This window comes from Drosophila subpulchrella, unplaced genomic scaffold, assembly GCF_014743375.2.
Source record: "Drosophila subpulchrella strain 33 F10 #4 breed RU33 unplaced genomic scaffold, RU_Dsub_v1.1 Primary Assembly Seq41, whole genome shotgun sequence".
NCBI lineage: Eukaryota > Metazoa > Arthropoda > Insecta > Diptera > Drosophilidae > Drosophila > Drosophila subpulchrella.
The window spans coordinates 913,876-934,949 of record NW_023665629.1 but is presented as its reverse complement, the minus strand read 5'-3'; the positions used below and the strand labels follow the sequence as shown (position 1 = coordinate 934,949).

Sequence of the window (21,074 nt, the reverse complement as noted above, 5' to 3'; positions counted from 1 at the left end):
AACTTGTCCAGCGTCCGGACACTCCCGGAGGGCTTGCAGGACCTCATCCTCCTCTTCCCTGCTGAGGAACAATTTCAGGTCCGGTTCCCAGCCCAGCTCGCTTGGTGCGATCGTGCGGCCGGGAGTTTGCGGTACGGCGCGCGCAGAGGTGCCCAGGCCCGGTGATATTGGGTGCGGCGATCGCTGGCTGTGCGGTCGAAACATCCCTTCCGGGGTTCGTGGGGAGCTTTGCAAACGTCCGGGCGTTCGTGGTAGCGGACTGGTATAGTGGCTTCCACCTCCTGGGGGTGACGTCTGTCGCGGCGTTCTGGGAGATGCCCTCGGGGGCCGCTCTGGTGGTGGTTCGGGCGATGCCTCTGGTAGGGCCGGCGGTGGCGGGTCTACGAAACCCTGGGGAGCGTTTCCTTTGACTCCTGGGTCCTGGCCAGCAGCGGGTCCTGCGTCCTCCTCGTTGGCGTCGTCCTCCTCCTCGTTGGCTTCTTCCTGTTTTCCTAGTTGGTCACTGCGTTGGTGGTACTCTTTCAGGTCGCCTACTCCTGCTGTTCGCCTCTTCCTGTTTTCCATATGTTGTATCCTGACGATATTCGGGGAGAGGAACTTCAGCACCTTAAATGGCCCCGAGTACTTAGGAGCAAGCTTTGCGTTAAAGCCTTCGCTGGCCTTTGACAGGTGGTGGAGGCGGACCATAACCTGTGATCCGAGCTGAGGTCTCCACTCGCGACGTCGCAAATTGTAGTGGCGGCCTTGTTCCTGAGAAGCCATCTGGTTGGTTTCCAGCGCAGTGCGGAAAGCTTCCTGAAGTCGTTTAGCTCGCTCAGTGGGGTCCAACGGCGACGAGTGTAGACCAGGCGTGACCACATCAAAAAGGGCCCCTGGCAATCTGGGTTCCCTACCCTGCACCAGATAGGCGGGGCTGAAACCGGTGCTATCTGAGATGCTCGTGTTTATGGCCAGCGAGATCTCTGGCAGTAGCTGATCCCATGTCCTGTGATCCTGGTCCACGTACTGGGCTATCATTGTCTTGATGGTCCGGTTTGCCCGTTCGGTGGGGTTCTGCTGCGGGGAATAGGGGGCTGTGTATTCCAGTTTGATGCCGTTAGTGCGACAGAATGTCTTGAAAGCGGGATATTATCCTTTCCCGAAATCCAAACTCCAGTTGGGCGGCTGTGGCCTTCTTTAGGGGTATGATCTCGACCCATTTGGAAAAGACATCTATAAATACGAGCAGCATGGTATTCCCTCGTCGGGTCCGAGGAAGAGGTCCAACGAAGTCGGCTCCGACGAGCGCGAATGGCTCCGTGGGATGGCGGGTGAGCATTTTGCCCGCCGGTTTGCGTTGACTCACCTTGTATTGTTGGCAAACCAAGCAGCTGGTGACGTACCGCACAACGTCTCGATGTAATCCCGGCCAGAAATATCGTTGGGCAATCCGTCTGCGAGTCTTCCGTATGCCCAGGTGACCAGCAGAAGGGTGGTCGTGGCATTCCTCCAGCACTCGTTGTCTCTGCTCCCGAGGCACGCAAAGCTGTTTCCCACGTCTGAGGTGTGTCCGATGTGTCGATACAGCTGTCCGTGATCCAGAGTGTAATCCGGAAACTTTTCGGGGCGCCTCTGGACTTCTTCTTGCATCCTCTGGATCCATTTGCACTGAGTTCCGTGTTCCGCGATCAGTTGAAGCATCCCTAGGGGTTGTCGGGAGAGGGCGTCGGCGACAACCGATAGGTTGGTGACCCCGACGTGATCCTTTACCAACAAAGGATCACACTTCAGCAACCCCCTTCCTACCAAAAGCTGAACCTCTGACTGGTGAGAAGACCCGTTAAGTTCACTACATCCACCCGCCCTGGAAACCCTAGCTCATCCAGCTTCACAGGATACGCTTCGTCATCCAGCGTCACAGGATCGTCAGCTTTATCCAGCTTCACAGGATACGCTTCTTCTTCCAGCGTCACAGGAACTCAGCTTAATCCAGCTTCACAGGATACGCTTCGTCTTCCAGCGTCACAGGAACTTCAGCTTAATCCAGCTTTACAGGATACGCTTCTTCTTCCAGCGTCACAGGAACTTCAGCTTAATCCAGCTTCACAGGATACGCTTCTTCTTCCAGCGTCACAGGAACTTCAGCTTCATCCAGCTTCACAGGATACGCTTCGTCTTCCAGCGTCACAGGAACTTCAGCTTCATCCAGCTTCACAGGATACGCTTCGTCTTCCAGCGTCACAGGAACTTCAGCTTCATCCAGCTTCACAGGATACGCTTCTTCTTCCAGCGTCACAGGAACTTCAGCTTAATCCAGCTTCACAGGATTCGCTTCTTCTTCCAGCGTCACAGGAACTTCAGCTTCATCCAGCTTCACAGGATACGCTTCTTCTTCCAGCGTCACAGGAACTCGGCTTAATCCAGCTTCACAGGATTCGCTTCTTCTTCCAGCGTCACAGGAACTTCAGCTTCATCCAGCTTAACAGGATACTCAGCTTCTTCCAGCTTCACAGGATACTCAGCTTCATCCAGCTTCACAAGATTCTGTGTTTCCAAGACACACAATATGTCTACTTCATTCATTGAGGAAACAAGTCACACAAGAATCGATTTACACAATCGATTACTAGACACCCAAAACGAGCTGCAAGGGAAAATCCAACAGCTCATTAAGAATTATGGCAAGGATTCTGTCGACCGACGCCACCGAGACGGCTATTATTCCGGTAAGCTAACTCAGTTAAACGATCTCTGGCAGCAGTTGTGCGACTTAGATGAAGAAGTCCAACAAGCGGCATTACCCACTGGAAGTCAGTACTCTTCACGACTAGTAGCACTTAAGGAGCTGGTCGAAAAATATCAGAATATCTTTCTGGACAACATGCCGACTGGAAGCGGGCTTCCGAAGGCCCCCAGACGAACTTCGGCCAACATCAAGATCACAACAAGAGATCAAGTCAAAGGAGATTCCACAATTGACACGGTGATCCGACAGTTGCAGAGAAGATGCAACGAATTGGAGTCATCATTAACATTAGCCTCGAACGCCCGAACTGTCACCCCAGCCCTACAAAGGCACCTGGATCTCCATTGGGCGTTACTAAGGCAAGCCCACGACGAATTGGATAGCACACCTGGGGCCGCAGCTCTGGCAGAAGCAGAGCTAGCCCAATTCCACACATTATACGAGGAATACGAAATGAACCTGCTACGAGAAAACGACGCGCCAATGAGCCTAAACTTGGCACTTCCGCCAATTAGCATTCCGGAGTTCAACGGCGAGTATCTAGACTGGCCACGGTTCCATGATCTCTTTGTGGAATTGGTACATAACAAACCATATTCGGCCAGTCAAAAACTACATATTCTACAGAGTTCGCTTCGTGGTGAAGCGAGAAACGTCTTGACAGACACAGCCTTCTCACAGGGTGGCTATGACGACACCTGGTTGCGTTTAAAGGCCAGGTACCAGAACGGAAAAATACTAGTATTCGCCGCCATTGTAAAAATTATTGACCATAAGCCTATAGACGGCTCCTCGCGCCAACTAAGGGCCTTGCATGACACTATAAAAAATTCAATGAGTACTCTTAAAAACACAGGTCGTCAGTCGTCATCTAGCTTTCTTTGCGTCCAGACGTGCTTAAAATTCTCGCTATGTTACTTCCCCGCTGTCCCGAGTGCAAAACCGATGTTACATGGGCCCAGCTTCGCGCTTCGGAGGCTGTCCGCTGCTCTTCTTTGTGCCGTCGCGCCTATCATACTTCTTGCGTAGCCCTACCGGATGATGTGCTCAAACTCTTACTAAATCCAAATATACTATGGCAATGTGATAGCTGTGTGGTTGCGAATGATTCGCATTCTAAAATAGATGAATTCGATGATAAATTGAAAGCCCTGGAGCGCTTATATCAGGGCCTTCAAAATAAATTCTTGGAGGCGTTCCCCCCTAAAGATGATGCATTGAATCAGAATGTAAATCCCAAACCTCGTCTACCGAGGCCTACCAACGTAGCTGCAGCTCCCCTGTCATATGCGGCTGCTGCTGCTACGGCTTCCGCGGTCGTTGACCCTTCTAATCATGCTCTGGATATGGAGAGAGGAAATTTCATACAAGTTCGAAATAAGAGGAGAAGGAACAACAACAAGCCCAATAAACATGTTGTTGGAGTGGCTCCTAATGCCGAAGACCTTCATGTTTTGCCGACCAAGAAATTTTTGCATGTCGGAAAGTTTGCAACTGATACAGAGCCGAATGCTGTTTTAAAATATGTGTCCACCAAGCTTAAGGTGGATGCTAGTTCTCTCATTTGTGCAAAACTTGTAAAAAAAGATGTCGACGTTACAACTTTAAAGTTTGTAAATTTCAAGCTTGGTATCCCCGATCAGCTTTACGATATAGTCTTCAAAAACGATTTCTGGCCGAACTCAGTTAAGGTCAAAAGATTTATTCATAGAGAACGGGCCACTGTGGTAGGGGATGGAATTTTATCTAATTTGCCGGAGCCTGGACAAACTTCATCATCAAGTCAGCCGTCAAAAAACCCCTAGTGTTCGACGCCACTGGCGTCGATACTTTGGCGGGACATCGTCTGCAAGCCTTTCCTCATTTGTCGGAGTCGTTTTCGCAACAACATCGGCAGCTGCTTGCGTTTCTCACTGCGCTCTCCTCATCTTCTGACTCTCTCCTAACGCACCATCGACAACATCAGCCGGAGCTTTTGTTGTCCACTTTGTGCGACATTCGCCGTCCGCCTGGCTTGAATAACGGCGCGCTCCTCGGAGTTGCGCTCACATCATTTTCCGTTGCTCTCCTGATGCTTCATCAACAACATCAGCCGGAGCTTTTGTTGTTTGCTTTGCGAGGCGTTCGCAGTCCACCTGGTTCTAATATCGGCGCGCTCCTCGGAGTTGCGCTCTCATCATCTTGCGCCTCTCTCCCGTTGCACCGTCAACAACATCAGCTGGAGCTGTTGTTGTCCGCTGTGCGCGACTTTCGCCGTCCGCCTGGCTCTAATATCGGCGCGCTCCTCGGAGTTGCGCTCTCATCATCTTGCGTCTCTCTTCGGAAGTACCTAGAAAGTCGGGTGGATTCTCACTCTTCATCGCCTAATAGTTATGCGCTCTCCGTCTCTACCTCTCTGACGTTCGACTTTTTACAACAACTTTTATCGACACATTTGGCTGGATGGCGAGCCTCTCAGAGTGCTCTCTCTGAAGGTGCTCTTTGGAGATGCTTTCGCCATCAACAACAACAATGGACTGCCGCTGCTGTAGTACGTTCTCGCTCATTATTACCAGGAGTGGATTCACCTGCGGGCAGTTATATCTTGAATGCTAATATTGACTGCCCACCTAATATGTGGAGCGCCGATCACCAGCCCATTCGTATCCGTACCACTACTTTACTGAAGGTTCTTACAAATAATTTTATTAATTATGATAAAATCCCAGCGAGGCCACTTACGGATTCGGGCCATGATGCTGGACCAGTTATTGATAGCATGACCATGGATGACCGGATATGCGCTAACAATACAAATTTCAATATTTATTTTCAAAATATCGGTGGTATGCGTACGAAAGCTCAATCCCTTTTCCAGGCAACGTCTCATGGTGATCATGACGTCATCATTTTTGTTGAAACCTGGCTCAACATGGATTTCTTCGATAATGAATTCTTTGATACAAATCTTTATCATGTGTTCCGTAAGGATCGAGATTCCGTTAAAACACGATGCTCCAGAGGTGGCGGAGTTTTAATTGCTGTGCGGCGTGAGCTGCGTTGCATTGCTATTTGTCTCCAGAACGAGGATTCTCTGCTCGACCAACTCTGTGTATCTCTCGCTGGTCCTACGGAAACAATTTTCCTGACAGTATCATACATACCCCCAAGCAGCAGTTTTGATTTATATAAAGCGCATGTTGACAACATTGCCCACCTATACCAGGAGCTGGAAGATGGCCAATATATATGTGTTTTGGGCGACTTCAACCTATCTTCGCTAGTGTGGGCTCATGATCTTGAGTCTTCAGCAATGGTTCCCAGTAATCTGCATCTTCCCCACGAAATCTTAGTCATCGATGAGCTTCTTAGTATGGGATTAGTCCAGATTAACCATGTTTTTAATAACTTAAATAAGCTTCTAGATCTAATTTTTGTACACCCTGATTTATGCCTTACTCTATGCTGCAGCGATAATCCTCTAGCCGCGTGTGATGCTCATCACAAGCCCCTATTAATCTTAATTACTTGTTATATTTTCTCACCAAATAATTCTCGCTTGCCTCTTACCTATTTAATTCTAGCAGTTTAGATTCTATCCGTAGTGATATTTCTAATACCAGATGGGCGGAAGTCCTCTCGCATGCGGATGTGAATACAACCTATGAAGTTTTTATATCTTTTCTCTCTACTATTATAGCCAGATATGCTAAAACAAGAGTTCAAAGTTCTTATAGACTACCATGGTACACACAAGGACTAAAAAAATACAAAAATCTCCGAAATAAATTCTATAAGCGCTACATAGAAAGCGGTGAAGCTGCCGACTTTGATCGGTACAAACAACATAAGCGTGAGTTTGAGTTCCTCAATAAATTCTTATACAGCCAATATATTGCTGATATAGAGTGTAAACTAATTACCAACCCTAAGTCATTCTGGCACTTTGTCAATTCTAAACGTACAACCTCCTACTTTCCTTCCCATATGTCATATGAAAGTCTTTCAGCTTCTTCTGATATTGGGGTCGCTAATCTATTTGCTAAGTACTTTGCATCTAACTTTGAACCGAGCTCGCTGTGGAATGACGATGATTCACTCGGTGCCATTGCCACGATGCTAAATATTGGGTGCTTAGATGTTACTGATTTGGACTGTCATATGGCGGCTGAGAGTTTTAACGACTCAGGAAAATTAGACTGCGATGGCCTTTCTCCATTTATTTTGAAAAACTGTATAGGTGTTCTTTGTGAGCCCCTAAAAATGATCTTCAACAAGTCTCTTTCGACTGGGGTATTTGCGAATAGATGGAAACTTGCCACAGTTTCTCCTATATTCAAGTCTGGTTACAAAAATATTGTTTCAAATTATAGGCCAATTGCAAAGCTAAGTAATGTCTCAAAAATGTTTGAACGAATTGTAGCTAAGCAGCTAACTTTTCTTGCTGGTCGGATCATCAGTCCTAACCAACATGGTTTTATGCCTGGAAGGTCAACTACCACTAACTTAGCTACGTTTAATCTTTTTTGCATCCACTCGTTTATCAGTCATCATCAAGTTGATGTAGTCTACACCGACTTCGCCAAAGCATTTGACAAAGTCTCCCATAATGCTTTATTGGCAAAATTGCAGAAATTGGGATTTCATTCATCAATATTAAATTGGTTTAAATCTTATTTAGATGGGCGGATTTATAGAGTAGAGTGCAATGGTGTTTTCTCAAACCCGTATGTTGCTACTTCTGGCCTTCCTCAGGGAAGTGCATTGGGTCCGTTTCTATTCATCATCTTCATTAATGATTTAAGCTATTGCATAACAAATTCTGAATTCCTGTTGTTTGCGGACGATCTTAAAATATTTAGGTCTGTGAATTCAATCTCCGATAGTGAACTTCTTCAAAATGACCTAGTAAAAGTGGGAAATTGGTGTTCTCGTAATAAGTTGCCTCTGAACGTGTCAAAATGTTTCTACGTTAGGTACAGCAAACGATTAATTAATGTCCTTAGCTCTTATTCCATTAGTTCCCATGTTCTCTCCTTAAGAAATGAATCACTGGACCTAGGAGTTATGTTTGATACCAAATTTACTTTCATGGATCACATAAATTACATAATTCCAAAGGCATACGCTATGTATGGTTTTGTAAAACGAAATTCCACGCAATTTAAAGATCCGTAGACGAAACTAAGCCTATTTTCTTCGTTCATTAGGTCCAGATTGGAATATGCTTCGTTTGTCTGGAGTCCGACTGGAATTACACACATCAATCGTATTGAGCGTGTTCAAAAAAAATTCCTATCTTTTGCCCTTCTTTCTCTAAACTTTAATGACCCGGTTCCCTCTTACTCTGCGAAATGTCGTCTTGTGCACCTTTCTTCCCTACAAGATCGTAGAACAACTAGCGCACTAGTTTTTATTTGTGACCTGCTGTCCTCCAAAATAGACTGCCCTGCATTGCTGAGTAGCATAGGCTTTTCCGTACCTGGTAGGTCTTTAAGGTCATTTGAACCTTTTTTTATTCCGGCATATAGAGCTAACTATGCTTTTAATGAGCCTCTGTGTAGAGCCTTGTTCTACTGGAACAAACTTCCATCTCACATGCGGCTGGACCCATACTCCCCTAGGGAATTAATTAAGAAAACCCTTTACAATTACCTTTCGTCCCTTAGTATTTAGTTTAGTAATAGACAAGTAGCCAGTTAAGGTACCAACTGTTGGCGAAATAAATAAATAAATAAATAAAAAACCTTGATATCAGCACAAAATCCTGGGATCCAATCCTATGTTTTCTTATCAGAAGAAAACTAGACCAGCAGTCTCTAGCTGCTCTTGAAAATTCAGCGGATGCACCAACGGAAATTCCAACGTTATGGAGTGTACTGACGTTTATTGAGCGGCGCGCTTGCATGCTGGAGACGATAAGCGCTCAACCCACAGCAACACTCCGCTATCAGTCAGTTCACAACGAAGAGAGCTGTAAGATTTGTCATCTAGGACCACATCATATTAGAGCATGCAGCCGTTTCCAGGAAATGGACCCCAAAACACGGCGCCAAGCCATTATTCAAGTAGGAGCATGCACAAATTGTTTGTCTACAGCTCATAAGGTTGAAAACTGTGGATCACCGACCACTTGTCGAGTCTGCCAGCAACGGCATCATTCACTGTTACACCAAGGACCGACTACCAATCCAGTGGCCGGCGCAGTAACCGTTGCAGGCTACGACCACGAAGGAGGATATACTTTGCTCGCGACCGCCAAGGTCTCATTACAAGGGCCAAACGGTCAATTACAAACATGTCGCGCTGTAATAGATGGTGGATCACAGGTGAATCTTATTTCAAGGAGAATGGCAGATCTGCTATCTCTTAAACAAAGGTCACCGATTGAAATATCTGGAATCGGAGGAAAGATATCAACAGCAATTAGATCAACACTAAAGCTCTCATCCTGTACATCAGGGTTTGAAAAACTATTAGAGGTATTTATTATGCCCACAGTCATTACAGACCAACCGTCAGTACCGATTACAACCGATCTTAATATTCCCGAAGGACTGCCGTTAGCAGATCCTGACTTTCGGCAACCAGGACCCATTGACCTAACTTTAGGGGCTGAAGTATTTTCTCGTGTAATTACCGGTGAACGTCTTGAACTAGGACCTAATAAACCTTTGGCACAAGGCACAAGGCTTGGTTATGTAATCACATGTTATCTCAATAAAGAAACCTCATCTGATACGGAAATCAACCCCAATCTAATAGAAAACAGAGATGATTTTGCAGGACCGAACGCTGCTTATGAGCCAACGAAAGATAAAAATCCGATGAATATAGAACCGACGTCTCATCAATTCAAAACCGACAAGAAGGCTGATTTTGGTTCAACATTTCTAAACTAAACCAAGAAAGATCTTAGTTTTGTTGCAGAACGTCCACATACCATAGACGTGCCAAATGATCAAATTCTACGAGGGCACAATTTCAGTCCCCACGGTAATGTAAATTTTATCGCAAAGGGGAGTGGTAAGCAGCATCAAGAAGATGTGAAGGACCTGAATCACAAACAGGAACCGCCGCAGTTGAAGGAAAGATCCCCCTTGGTCAAAGATTTGTTAGGTGCTTTCTATACAATTCGGCCAAGGGCTGACCGACATCACGCCTTGATTGAGGGTACCCCTCAATGGGGGGGAGAATGTTCGTACCAAAAGGTACTCAACATGACCACACCCAACAAATCAAGCAGTAGCCAAGTTGGGAACAGTACCAGGCGCTCAGTAGCACTCACTGCAGATGAGAATTGCTGGTCAGCATATTATATGTCTCACTAACTCACCATCTCACCGTCACAACGATACGCTGACCCGCCAATGCAGTCAGCACATTTGCGGTGTCAGCCGAGCCAACTACGCAACTGCTACCGTAATCATAATTCCCTGACCTACTTTAGAATATAGCTTCTTTTACTAACCATTACACTAAGCTTCCGTGTTCTAAGTAGAATATAAGCAGGTATCAAATGAAGAATAAATCAGTTATCAACACACCTTATAACTCCGCGGTTCTACTTCCTACCTCTAGGAATAGGGCTCGTAGTACACTATCTCAACTAGCAGCTAACCACGTTAGCTCAACCTCAGCGCAGTTCAGCATCGCCTGTGGTCCGGCATTGCAGTAACCATCGTTACCATTGCCGCGACGCGATCGTCCTGCAGGTGTCTACTTCGGTTAGGCACAAACAGTTGTATTTGCCCTTCCGATAGAGGACGGTAAACTGGTATTGTTGCAGCTCCAGAGCCCACCGGGCTATGCGGCCCGTGGGGCCTCAAATGCCTGCTGTTGGGGCTCCTCCCAGCTCCACTTGACCCCCTTCCTGAGGAGTCGGGACATGGGCTGAACGATGGAGGCGAAATCCTGGACGAAGCGTCGATACCAAGATGCGATGCCCAAATGGCGACGGAGTTCCTTGACGTTGGTTGGCGGGCGTAATCCCTGGATAGCAGCTATCTTATCTGGGTCCGTCCTGATGCTTTCTTCGCTGATCAAGTGGCCTAAGTATACCAGCTTTTTCTGGAAAAACTTGCACTTGCCTCGATTCAGCCGAAACTTTGCTTCCCGTAGTCGTCGGAAGACTTCCCTGAGATTCCTGGCATGTTCCTCCCACGTCGCCCCGATGACGATGATGTCATCCAAGTAGGCGAAGGCGTGGGGTTCCATATCCGGCCCGATGACGCTGTCAAGGGCTCGCTGGAACGTTGCTGGGGCAGAATGCAGTCCAAAGGGCATGACTTTCCAGTGGAAGAGTCCACGCCCAGGGACGGTGAAAGCCGTGCATTCGCGGCTTCCTTCCGCCATAGGGATCTGCCAGTATCCATTCTTAAGATCCAGCGTTGAGATGAACCGGGCGTTCCGTAGCCGCTCCAATATGTGGTTGATTCGTGGGAGTGGGTACGCATCGGGTATGGAATGTGCGTTGAGTTGTCGATAGTCGACGCACATCCGCATATCCCCTGTCTTCTTCCGCACGAGCACCAGCGGGGCGCTGTGCGGGCTACGAGAGGGCTCGATTCGGTCGTCTCGTAATAGCTCGTCCAACTGCTGATTGATTATGCTCTGCATGGCGGGGTTCTTTGGATAATACCGCTGCTTTAGTGGCTTATTATCCCGTAGAGTGATGGTATGCTCGGCGATCTCCGTTGGCCCGCTTAGCTCGTCGAAAAGCTGTAGCTCCTCCTGTAGAAAGTGGGCGGTTTCCTCGGCGTGAGGTTCTTCGGTCACCTGTAGCCTGGTTGGGTCCTCCGCTACAGTGGCCAGGTGTCCGTGGGCACAGTGGCTCCGGAACGGGTTGTGCTTCCGTGCGCTGGCTGCGTCCGACTGGGCTGGCAGCTGATATACACCGATTTTCCGTTGTGGTTCCCGCGGCCCAGGTGACGTGGCTGGTTTGCGCGTGTGAGTTTCCACCGTTGTGGTGGCCAACATGGCGCTCGTGGAGGGGCGTCGAAACGGGTTCTTCCCCTTTGCCGTGGCGGCGTCCGCCTGCGGCTGTAGGCCGTAGCTGTTCTCCGTGGTGATGCAGGTTCCCGCGGTGTCGCCTGACGGGTTCCTTGACAACGGGGGTCCCGAGGGGTCAGGACTTGTCTTCCGCACTGGCGCGCTTGGCTTTATGTGAGTCCTCGGAGCAGGCTTTGGAACTGTTTTGGTTCCCCCCTCGGTGCCTTGCGATGATTGCGGCGTACCGGGTGTGCTTGGGGATTGCGCGGTTGCGGCCGTAGGAGTCGCCCGCGTATCTGGGGTTGGTTCTACCTTCCGGGTGGCCGGTGGGGCTAGTTGCAAGCAGACTTGCCCGCAGATTAGAGTTGCGCTGATGGCGCAAAGAAAGTCGATGCCCAACATCACTTCATCCAGGATCGTTGGCAGGACTAGTAGCGTCAGCCCGATCGGTCGGTCGTTTAAGCCGACTTGCGCCTGGAGGGCCTTGGTCACCTCTTTCTGGGGTCCATCCGCCAGAGAGATGCGGGAGCGGACTTCTCTCCTGTTCCTGAGTCTAGGCGCTTGGCGATCGCTTCGCTGACAAAGCTTCGCGAGGCTCCTGTGTCAATTGTTGCCGAGAAAGGTTGTCCCTCGATGGTAACATTGGCAACAATCCGCCCCCCCGCCAGGCGGAGTGGGGAGTCTAGTGATGGGGGAGCACCGAGTGGGTCACCGCAGGCTCCCGACGTGGGCGGCGACCCTGGCCGTTTTCCGTCCGGCGGCAGCAGTCGATGGTACGGATGTTTCGTTTCCCACAGTCCCAGCAGTGCATCAGCGGTGGGTTTCGGCATTCTCGTGCGAAGTGTCCAATTTCTCCGCAGCGGTGACAAGCTCGGCCGATGTCAACCGGTGGTTCCGCTGCCTGGGCGATCATCCCGTTGGATATCGCCGGCCTCCTGGGTCCAGAGGGCGTTGGAGCGAGAAAGTTCTGGGGTCTAGGTGCGGGTCTTCCGCTGCTCTCCCTGCCTGAATTCCAGCTTGCGGTTGGAATTAGGGCTGCATGTCGAACGGGGTCTCGATCCCGTGCGATCTCGAACGCAGTTGCCAGTTGGGTAAGCCCCTCTAGTGAGGAGAACTCATGTCGCCGTATGAAAAGCTGGTACTCCGGCATCAAATTCTCGTAGATCCGCTCGAGCTCCTGGTCTAGTGAGTACTTGGCGCGTTGCATCATCAGGCGTAATTCCACTACGTATATTTTGAAGGGCTCGCCCACTTGTTGTTGCCTGGTCCGGATGGCATCTTCTAGGCTCTGGTAGTACCGCGGAGGCAAGAAAAACTCCAGAAACTCTCTCCGGAAAGTTTCCCATGGCTCGATGTGCATTTGGTATGCCCGGTACCAGCCTTCGGCGCGGCCTGAGAGAAGTCCAATGATGGCCCGCGGTATGTCACTCGTTCTCACATTGTAGGCAGTGGCACCTTCCTCGATGCGTTCTATAAAATGAACGGGGTCTGACTGTCCGTCAAACAGTACGCCCCATCCTCGCAGTTTCTCGGCGAACACTGCCGCGGATATAGGGCTGTGCGGAAGATGGGCGGCTGGGTTGGCGGCCGGTATCTCCCGTCCAGGGCTTTTCCGTAGGTTCCCTAAGCAGGGCACGGGAAGCGTGTGATCCTCAATTCCGGGCATCGGTGAGGTGGCCCGACTGGTGGACGTCCTCTGGGTGGGTGCCTCCGGGTATATTGCCTCCAGTGCGGCAAAGCGCTCTCGTAGAGCCGGGCTGTGGTCTCCTCCGCCGATAAATGATGCCAATCGTGGTCGTAGTTCGTCTACTTGGCCGTTCGGGTCAAGTCCAAACTCTTTTAGCAGAGCCTGCAGCTCGTCCTTCCGGCGGTAGGCGATCCACCTGACCCCCATGTTTGCGGTCGTGGAATCACCCCCGGATGCGGTAAAAAACCTGTCCTCTTCCAGTCCGGCAGCTGTCGGATCTGGCTTTGATTCTGCGTCCTCTGACGTTTTCTTTCCCGAGACACTGGGCATACGCGCGGTGGCGCTGCCGATGGCTCTGCTGGGGATCACTCGGTGAGCGCTCCTAGTGGCGTGACTGGGCGCTGGGCGCACGGCAGGTGCTGCTGCCGTGCGGCACTGGCTGACCGATGTGGTTGCGGCTGGCGCTCCCGTTGGCGCTCGGTGAGTGCGGCTGGTGAGCGGCGGTGCTGATCGTTGGGCGCTCCTGGTGGCGCTCGTAGCGTGGCGGGTGACCACGTATCCGGCGCGGTTGGCGCTGCTGAGGGCGCGGCTGGGCGCTGCTGATGGGCGCTGCTATGGGCGCTGCTGTGGGCGCTGCTGGTGGCGCTCGGTGGGTGCTGCTGATGGTGCAAAAGACGCCGCCCGATGGGCGCTGAACGCTGCTGAGGGCGCGGGGCCGCTCGTTGCGTGCTCCTGGTGACGCTCGTTGTGTGGCTGGTGACCACGTGTCCGGCGCTGTTGTTGGCGCTGCTGGTGGTGCTCTGTGGGCACCTGATGGCCACGTGGGTGGCACTGCACGGCGCGGGACGCTGCTGGGTCTGCGCTGCTGATAACGCGGCTGGCGGCGCGGGTGACGCTGCTGAGGGCGCGGTGGCCGCGCTGTGCGTGCTCCTGGTGGGAGCGCTGGGTGGGTGCCGCTGGTGGTGCACTGACGCCGCTCACTGGGCGCTTGTTGGGCGCTGCTGGGCCGCTCTGTGGGCGCTGCTCGGGGCACGGTATGCGCTTGACGGCTTCGTGGGAGGCCACGTGGCTATGTGGCGCTCCGGGAGTGGGTTGGCGTTGGCGGGCGCAGCGTTACGGGATCCCCTACTCTAACTATTCCTGCGGTCTCCTATCTTTCTCTAAATCTCGTCTACTGGACATGGGTCTTTAGGCCATGCGGTTGGTGGTAAAAGCCCAACTCTCCTGAAGGATATCTAGTCGTCCTTATCCGTCCCTGTTCGGGCGCCAAACTGTAAGGACCTTTTTCATGGGCTGGGATAAAACTCAGTCCGGCCAGGGTTCTCTACAGTTAAATTTGTAGAAAAGTATTGGGACGAAACTGGACGGGGAGTTGCCGCGGGGATTTGTGGGGAAAGGAGGCCAGAGTATCCGCGTTGCACCGAGTAGCGCAACACGGCACCCGAAAGGTATAGTGGAGGGCGGGGCTGCTCCCGGCGAAAATACTAACGAAACGAGTGGCGTAGCCGATCCCTGAGAAAATACCAACAAAACTGGACGGCGTGGCCGTTCCCCCCTGGATGTGCGACTCACAAGCTACTGGGGTAGGGGGTAGGGATCCGAGGGGAGGATGGCCGGAGGCGATCCTTTCCTGTGCTCCCTGTGGTCGATCGAGTGGTCGTTTGCACTGAGTAAGCTTCTCTGGTGCAACACGATTCCCGACCGGCACAGATCACTGCACGTGGCTCGCGACTACCTAAACCGTATTTGGGGCGGAATTCCCAGGAGAGGGTGTCCAGAGGCGATCCTTTCCTGTGCTCCTTGTGGGCGATCGGGGGGTCGTTTGCACTGAGTAAGCAGCTCTGGCGCAACACGATTCCCGACCGGCACAAATCACTGCACGTGGCTCGCGCCTACCTAAACCGTAATTGGGGCGGGGTTCCCAGAAGAGGGTGGCCAGAGGCGATCCTTTCCTATGCTCCTTGTGGGCGATCGGGTGGTCGTTTGCACTGAGTAAGCAGCTCTGGCGCAACACGATTCCCGACCGGCACAAATCACTGCACGTGGGTTCCCGAAAAATACACAAATTCACACGGACACATACTTCTTCATTCTCTCTTGTCTTTATTATTCGCTAGTACTACTACTACTACCCCTACTCGCACTCAGTCTGATCGCTATTGTCTGTCCCACTTACTCCTTGGATCCGGCGTGCCGACGCTCGTCCCGCTGTACCACTCCGGGTTGAAGTCCGCTCCTAGGTCTGATCGCCTTGGCTGCCATTCGAGAATGAGCGCGAGCTTCCGCCCTTGCGGCCGCATGTAAGCCCGGCCTGCCGGGTTTCTTCGTTTCCCAACACAGTTTCTTATCGAACCTCCCGCCTATCGCTATCGGCACTATCAGCTGTTGGCCCTCGGTTGACCAACACTGGGTGGTTTTCCAGCCCTGGTGCGCGCAATATTTAAATCGGATAAGCTTAGCTTCTAGTTTGAACTTAAATAAATTGCCTTCGTGGCGTAACGACTTATATTATAATTATATTATATATTATAACTTATAAATAAATGGCCTTCGTGGCGTAATCTCCAATTGTATGCCTTCGTGGCGGAAAGAATAGAAGTGGCGAAATGTGGAGGGTGTGTTTCACGCATCCTCACAACCCCTTTACTTGATTTCTTTTGTTTTCTCTTCGCTGTTGGCGCGTGCCACTGTACATATACCCTTTCTAAGGCGAAATATATACGACTATATAATTTGTACTTCTTAAGTAAAAAATACAATACGAATTTTTTAAATATGTTAATACTAATACTACTAATGTTTTAAATATTGAAATCAATTTTAACGGAATAATTTTCTATAATTACACTATAAAAATATATTGTAATAAAAATGTATAATAAGTAAACATAACATTATAAGTAAATCCAAATTATCAAATAATCAAATCAAATCAAATAATTTACTTTTATAAAACACTATTAGTTTTTTTTTTCGATATACAATAATGCTCCTAAGATATTAGGGCATTCACATGTCGCTGCGCCACGAAAATTTTTCCGCCGAAATATTAGTCGCTAGCCGAGCATAACGGAGAGACGCAAAAAAAATAACTGACCGTCCGAAATTTGTCTCTGAGAGCGCCGAGTGCAGGCGGATTATAAGACATAGAAAGAGAGGGAACTTCCGAATATCTGCTTCTCTTTGTTGCACGATCGTTTTCGTAGGCAGTCTTCTACGCTGCGCCGACTGCTCTGCTGACGTCAACAGCGGCACAACGTTTTAGCCACAAAAAAAAAACAAAAAAGCTTTTTGCCTTGAGCCATGTCACCGCGTCCCTAATGCAGAACTGAAGGGAGGCTTAAAATCCGTATGCTAGGAAGGTCTAGTACCCCTCTTCCATAGAGTTCGTCCGTTCGAAACGGTTGGTATTCTTGACATTCCCACAGGGCTCAACCACCATCTGCCATCCGATAACAGCTGATCAGAAGACCTGTGGCTTATCAAACCAAACCTGTTGCTTCAGCGCCTCCCATTTTCTAATGTAAATCTCCAGTTCCCACAGAGCACATCCACCATCTACCATCCGATAATAGCTGATTTGGCAAATCTAACCAATTGTGTTTCTTCTGCGCCTTCCATTCGATTGTTCCCTGTCATTATTGTTTACGTTTTGTAGTGAATGTTTCATTTTCCACTGTCAAGAAGAAGAACTTAGAGTTGCCCCGAAAAAACATTGCCTAACTATCGTATAAAAGAGTCCGTCAAATTTGGATGGGGAACGGAAAAACCTTACGGACCATCCGTTCAACAGATGGTAGATGGTGGATGGATCTCTGTGGGTAGACGCTATTATAAATACTTGACAGGGTCCGAACGTTTCCGACTTGCGGAAATTCTTGTGTGCCTTCTCTACGCTTGCCTGAATGAAAACCTCGTCACGTGGCGCTAAAGGCATTCCACACGCTAGCGTTACAATTTTAATTAGTTTTGCGTTGTCTTACTTTTTTCTTTCGGATAAACTCAATTTGCCCTTCCGATCAGCTTTTCGTTCAGCGATTTCGATTTCGCGTCAAATTGCAACAGCGATCTTAGGCGTCTGTGTGCAGAGGCTATAATGATATTATATTACTGACGCTAATTTGGCATAATTTTCCAATAATGCCCTGGTCACACTGGGATGTAGTATAACACCAACGGTAACAATGGGAAGCGAGGGAAGCAAATTGAAAGGCTTAATCCTTGAAAAAAACGCCGTAGAAGCCAATGAGTATTGGAAGCTGTATAACGCAGAATCACCGGCAGCATGCAATGATGAAGACTGCAGAAAACTTCTCTCGATATTCCAAGGCGAAGTGTTCGTCAAGAGGCATGTGTGGGCCGGCGGAATGGGTCCAATGGAAAGGGCAATTAAAGTATATTTTTAGTAAACAAGAAGACCATAGCTCATTAAATGTTTTCACCTAGAACCTAATGGTCTACCGCCACCCGTACATATTAAAATATGTAGCTACTTGGGACCAGTCCGGGCAAAAGCATCTTGCCACGGAGAGGGTCCGGCCCCTAAATGAGGTTCTGACCCATCTGACCGACCTTGAAATCTGCCTTGGATTGCGAACAATACTGTGCAGCCTAATATTTTTAATTGAGAAGGCTTTGGCCAGGCACTTAAACATAAACACGCATTCCATTTATGTGACGGACAGGGGCAGCTGGCGCCTGGCTGGCTTCGAGTATGTTTGGAGGGCCACAGAGGTCGACAAACCGCTGATAGACTTGGCCCATTCCCTTATAGATGCAAACATCAGCGAAGAAAACTGTGAACAGTTTGCCTTCGCCATGCTGTGTGAGAAAGTTCTTGAAAGGAGTGGAACTAATAGTGGCGACGGTAATAGCACTCCCCATGCTCACGAGTTCCGTGAGTACTGTGGCGCACACCTGAAACACCAAAATACTAAGTTAAGACCCACATTTTCGGCCGTCCTTCTACATCCATATTTCAATCACGAATTCGTGCTCATACATTCCTTTTTATTTGAGTTACCGCTTAAGTCGGTGCAGGAGCGGCACGCATTTTTTGGAAGTTTGATTAAACGCCTCCAATACTTCGACGAAGAAGTTGTGGCTTCGCAGCTGGCGTGTGACCTGCTTTCTAGAATGGTACTTCTCGATCCTGCTGCACAGGAATTCGTGACTCCCCATATACTCCGTACAAAGTCTACGGTTAATACGACGGTGTCATTGTTTTCTCCGCGTACATACGTTCAATATTTAATGCCTCACATACTAAAGATGTTCCGTTTGCGCGATGCGCAGATCCGTTTGATACTCTTGGATTATTTTATGGACTTCGTTTGCCTTTTAGGTATCGAGCAACTACAGAGTGAGATTCTTCCACATTTACAAATGGGAATGAGCGACACGAACGACATTTTAGTTGCTAAGACGCTAAGGTGCATGGCAGATTTGGTTTCCATATTAGGAGCTAGCAATGTTTTGGGCGGAGAGCGTAGCCGATGCTTTTCTGACGGCCGTCCGCTCGCAGCCGTCTCCACACGTAGCCCGAATACTATGCCAGAACCTCGGTCCATAAGCCCCCTTATGGACACTAGAGCTTTTGACGTTGGAGACGACTTCATGGTTTCTTCGAGTCCGTTGCCAACAGAAAATAATGTCCCCTTGTCGCTTCGCAATAGCCCAGACGGAGGTGAAGACAGGAAGATTGGCTTAAACTTAAATGAAAAATCCTTGAGTGTATGTCAAAATAGCGACCCCGAGACTGACTCAAATGTAACTGTTGCAGGAAAAAAAAAATATTAGTAAACTTAGATGAGGAAGGGATTTGGTCTCATTGGGATACTACAGACGTGCTGCAGCGCTTACATGTTACACAGACCGGACGGAAAGAGCAGACTCTAACCGATTTGGTAACAGAGAGCAGTGCATCAATTCGAAATTCTCAAGCCGTATTATCCTCGCATAGCACAGCCATATTAGATGTATCCCTTGGAGCCAGCAAAGCACTGTTGCAATCAGATCGTAAGATTATAGACGATCTGAGTGCGCTGGACATACAAGTACAGTCAGTGACCCAGGGGACAGAGTTAGCCGAGTTTGACTTCTTCAAAGACATGGAACCAGTGATTGAAATAAAAACTCGTAGCTGTGAGACAAATGAACGTATAAACAGCCGTTTCGCTGCTGCTGCATTAACTGCCAACCGCAATGATGTGGATGCGGAAAATGGTTGGGGTCATAACGAACAGGACGGGGACGTCGTAGTATGGGGAGCGACGAATGAAACGGTTACGTCCTAAGTCGGAATCATAATATATTTTACTTTGTTGTAATTAAAATGTTAATTATTTAATAAAGTAATGTAAAGTATATTTATGTTCACTTATTATCGGCACTATTTCAGTTATCACTTCTTGACATTTTGCAGTTTCCAAACCTCACAAAATCTTCCCTTTGTTCCCTTTGTCAACTGAAAAATTAATTGTATAAAAGTACTTTGCGAGAACCTTTATTCAAACTATATCTTAAACGCATTCCTTTTTAATACGCGTTACTCTTAGAGTAATTATTTCATTTGGAGCATAAACAAACAAAGGCTGACCGACTTTATAACAGGCAACATAAAGTTAGCTATGAAAGAATCGTGGTTCATCCAAATTCCCACCAAAGTGTAGTTTTTGCCCTAGCGCCTTGTTTATGGACATCGCAAATGATAAACGCACAGGATATTGTAGTCGGTCGAACTCAAGTGGCATATCACTTGGAATCATAGCGATAAGCGGTATTAAACAAACTTATCCAATCTGGTGCTATTACACCCTTTTTGGCGGTTAATTATCTCGCAATAATAAAATCAAAGAACCAAATTTTAGACTCACACATTGCGGTGGCATACCAGCCGGTTCCAATGACTTTAAAAATTTAAACGCATAGTTCATTGCTTTATATTGATTTATAGCATTGTCAATTGATTTATATGTACACCTGACAGTATCGCTTGAGTTTGAAATCTAATGGCATTGATATGAATGTTCTATAATCTGCACTAAGGAGATTGAAATTAAAGGTAGTATAGAATAAATAAGCGGCGAAGAGACCCCTATCTCCGACATTAGAAGTGGGATTCCCATCGCCACAAGAACATTCTGACGGTGTGTTGCAGGCGATTTTAGAGACACAAAACCGAAACTTCCTAAAGTTGCTGAAAGCTGCAAACAACATCGACTGCAGCCTCGCAAAATATTTCGGTGACATTGCCAATGTTGAATCCTGATGCGCCTGGTGCCGATTTCGCAGCGTGGTGTAAAACCGCGGATATGATCATATCCGAGCGTCCACTGGGAGGCGGAGCACTAGTCATGGCGTTTAGCAAATCGCTTCTTGGAAACTTCGCAGTGGCTATTTCGAATTTGCTTCGCTGTAATGTCCTGGCTGGAATTCATGGATTTGTTTTTACACCGCTATTAAGGCATCGAGCCACCGTCTGCCGTATTGCTCAACATTCTCAACGGACGGCCGAATGCAAATGAGTCCTTGTCAGTATGGCAGCAGGCTGGTGACGTCACTGCTGACGAAGTGGAAATGTATGAGCAAAGGAGATAGATGTTTTTTTTGTGTTGGCCCACACGTCCCAAATCGATCCCATCCTGCAAGGTTCCGTTTTCACCACAAACATAAAAACTAGGAAAGAACTGC

The 21,074-nt window shown here is 48.7% G+C and overlaps 2 protein-coding genes across 2 annotated transcripts; one reads left to right on the top strand and one right to left on the bottom strand.

Annotated features, from left to right (window-relative positions):
* Positions 1-13,764: 13,764 nt before the first annotated feature.
* Positions 13,765-15,682, bottom strand: LOC119562261 (serine/arginine repetitive matrix protein 1-like). The gene is made up of 2 exons (XM_037875437.1): positions 15,559-15,682; positions 13,765-14,402 (listed from the first exon to the last, which is right to left on the bottom strand). Exons 1-2 carry the CDS (start codon positions 15,680-15,682, stop codon positions 13,765-13,767), a joined length of 762 nt encoding a protein of 253 aa, XP_037731365.1.
* A 1,860-nt stretch (positions 15,683-17,542) lies between these two features.
* LOC119562268 (protein-associating with the carboxyl-terminal domain of ezrin) lies at positions 17,543-19,750 on the top strand. The gene is given in 3 exon segments (XM_037875442.1): positions 17,543-17,776; positions 17,829-19,175; positions 19,178-19,750. Coding segments are annotated over 3 exon segments (2,058 nt in total). The 5' UTR covers positions 17,543-17,566; the 3' UTR covers positions 19,679-19,750.
* The last annotated feature ends 1,324 nt before the right edge of the window (positions 19,751-21,074 follow it).

Coding starts and splice junctions, on each gene's coding strand:
- LOC119562261 (XM_037875437.1), bottom strand. CDS start 15,682: ATGCGGCCGCAAGGGCGGAAGCTCGCGCTCATTCTCGAATGGCAGCCA. Junction 14,403..15,558: donor CGGCACGCCGGATCCAAGGA/GTAAGTGGGACA, acceptor TGCCCCGAGCAG/CGCCCACAGAGCGGCCCAGC.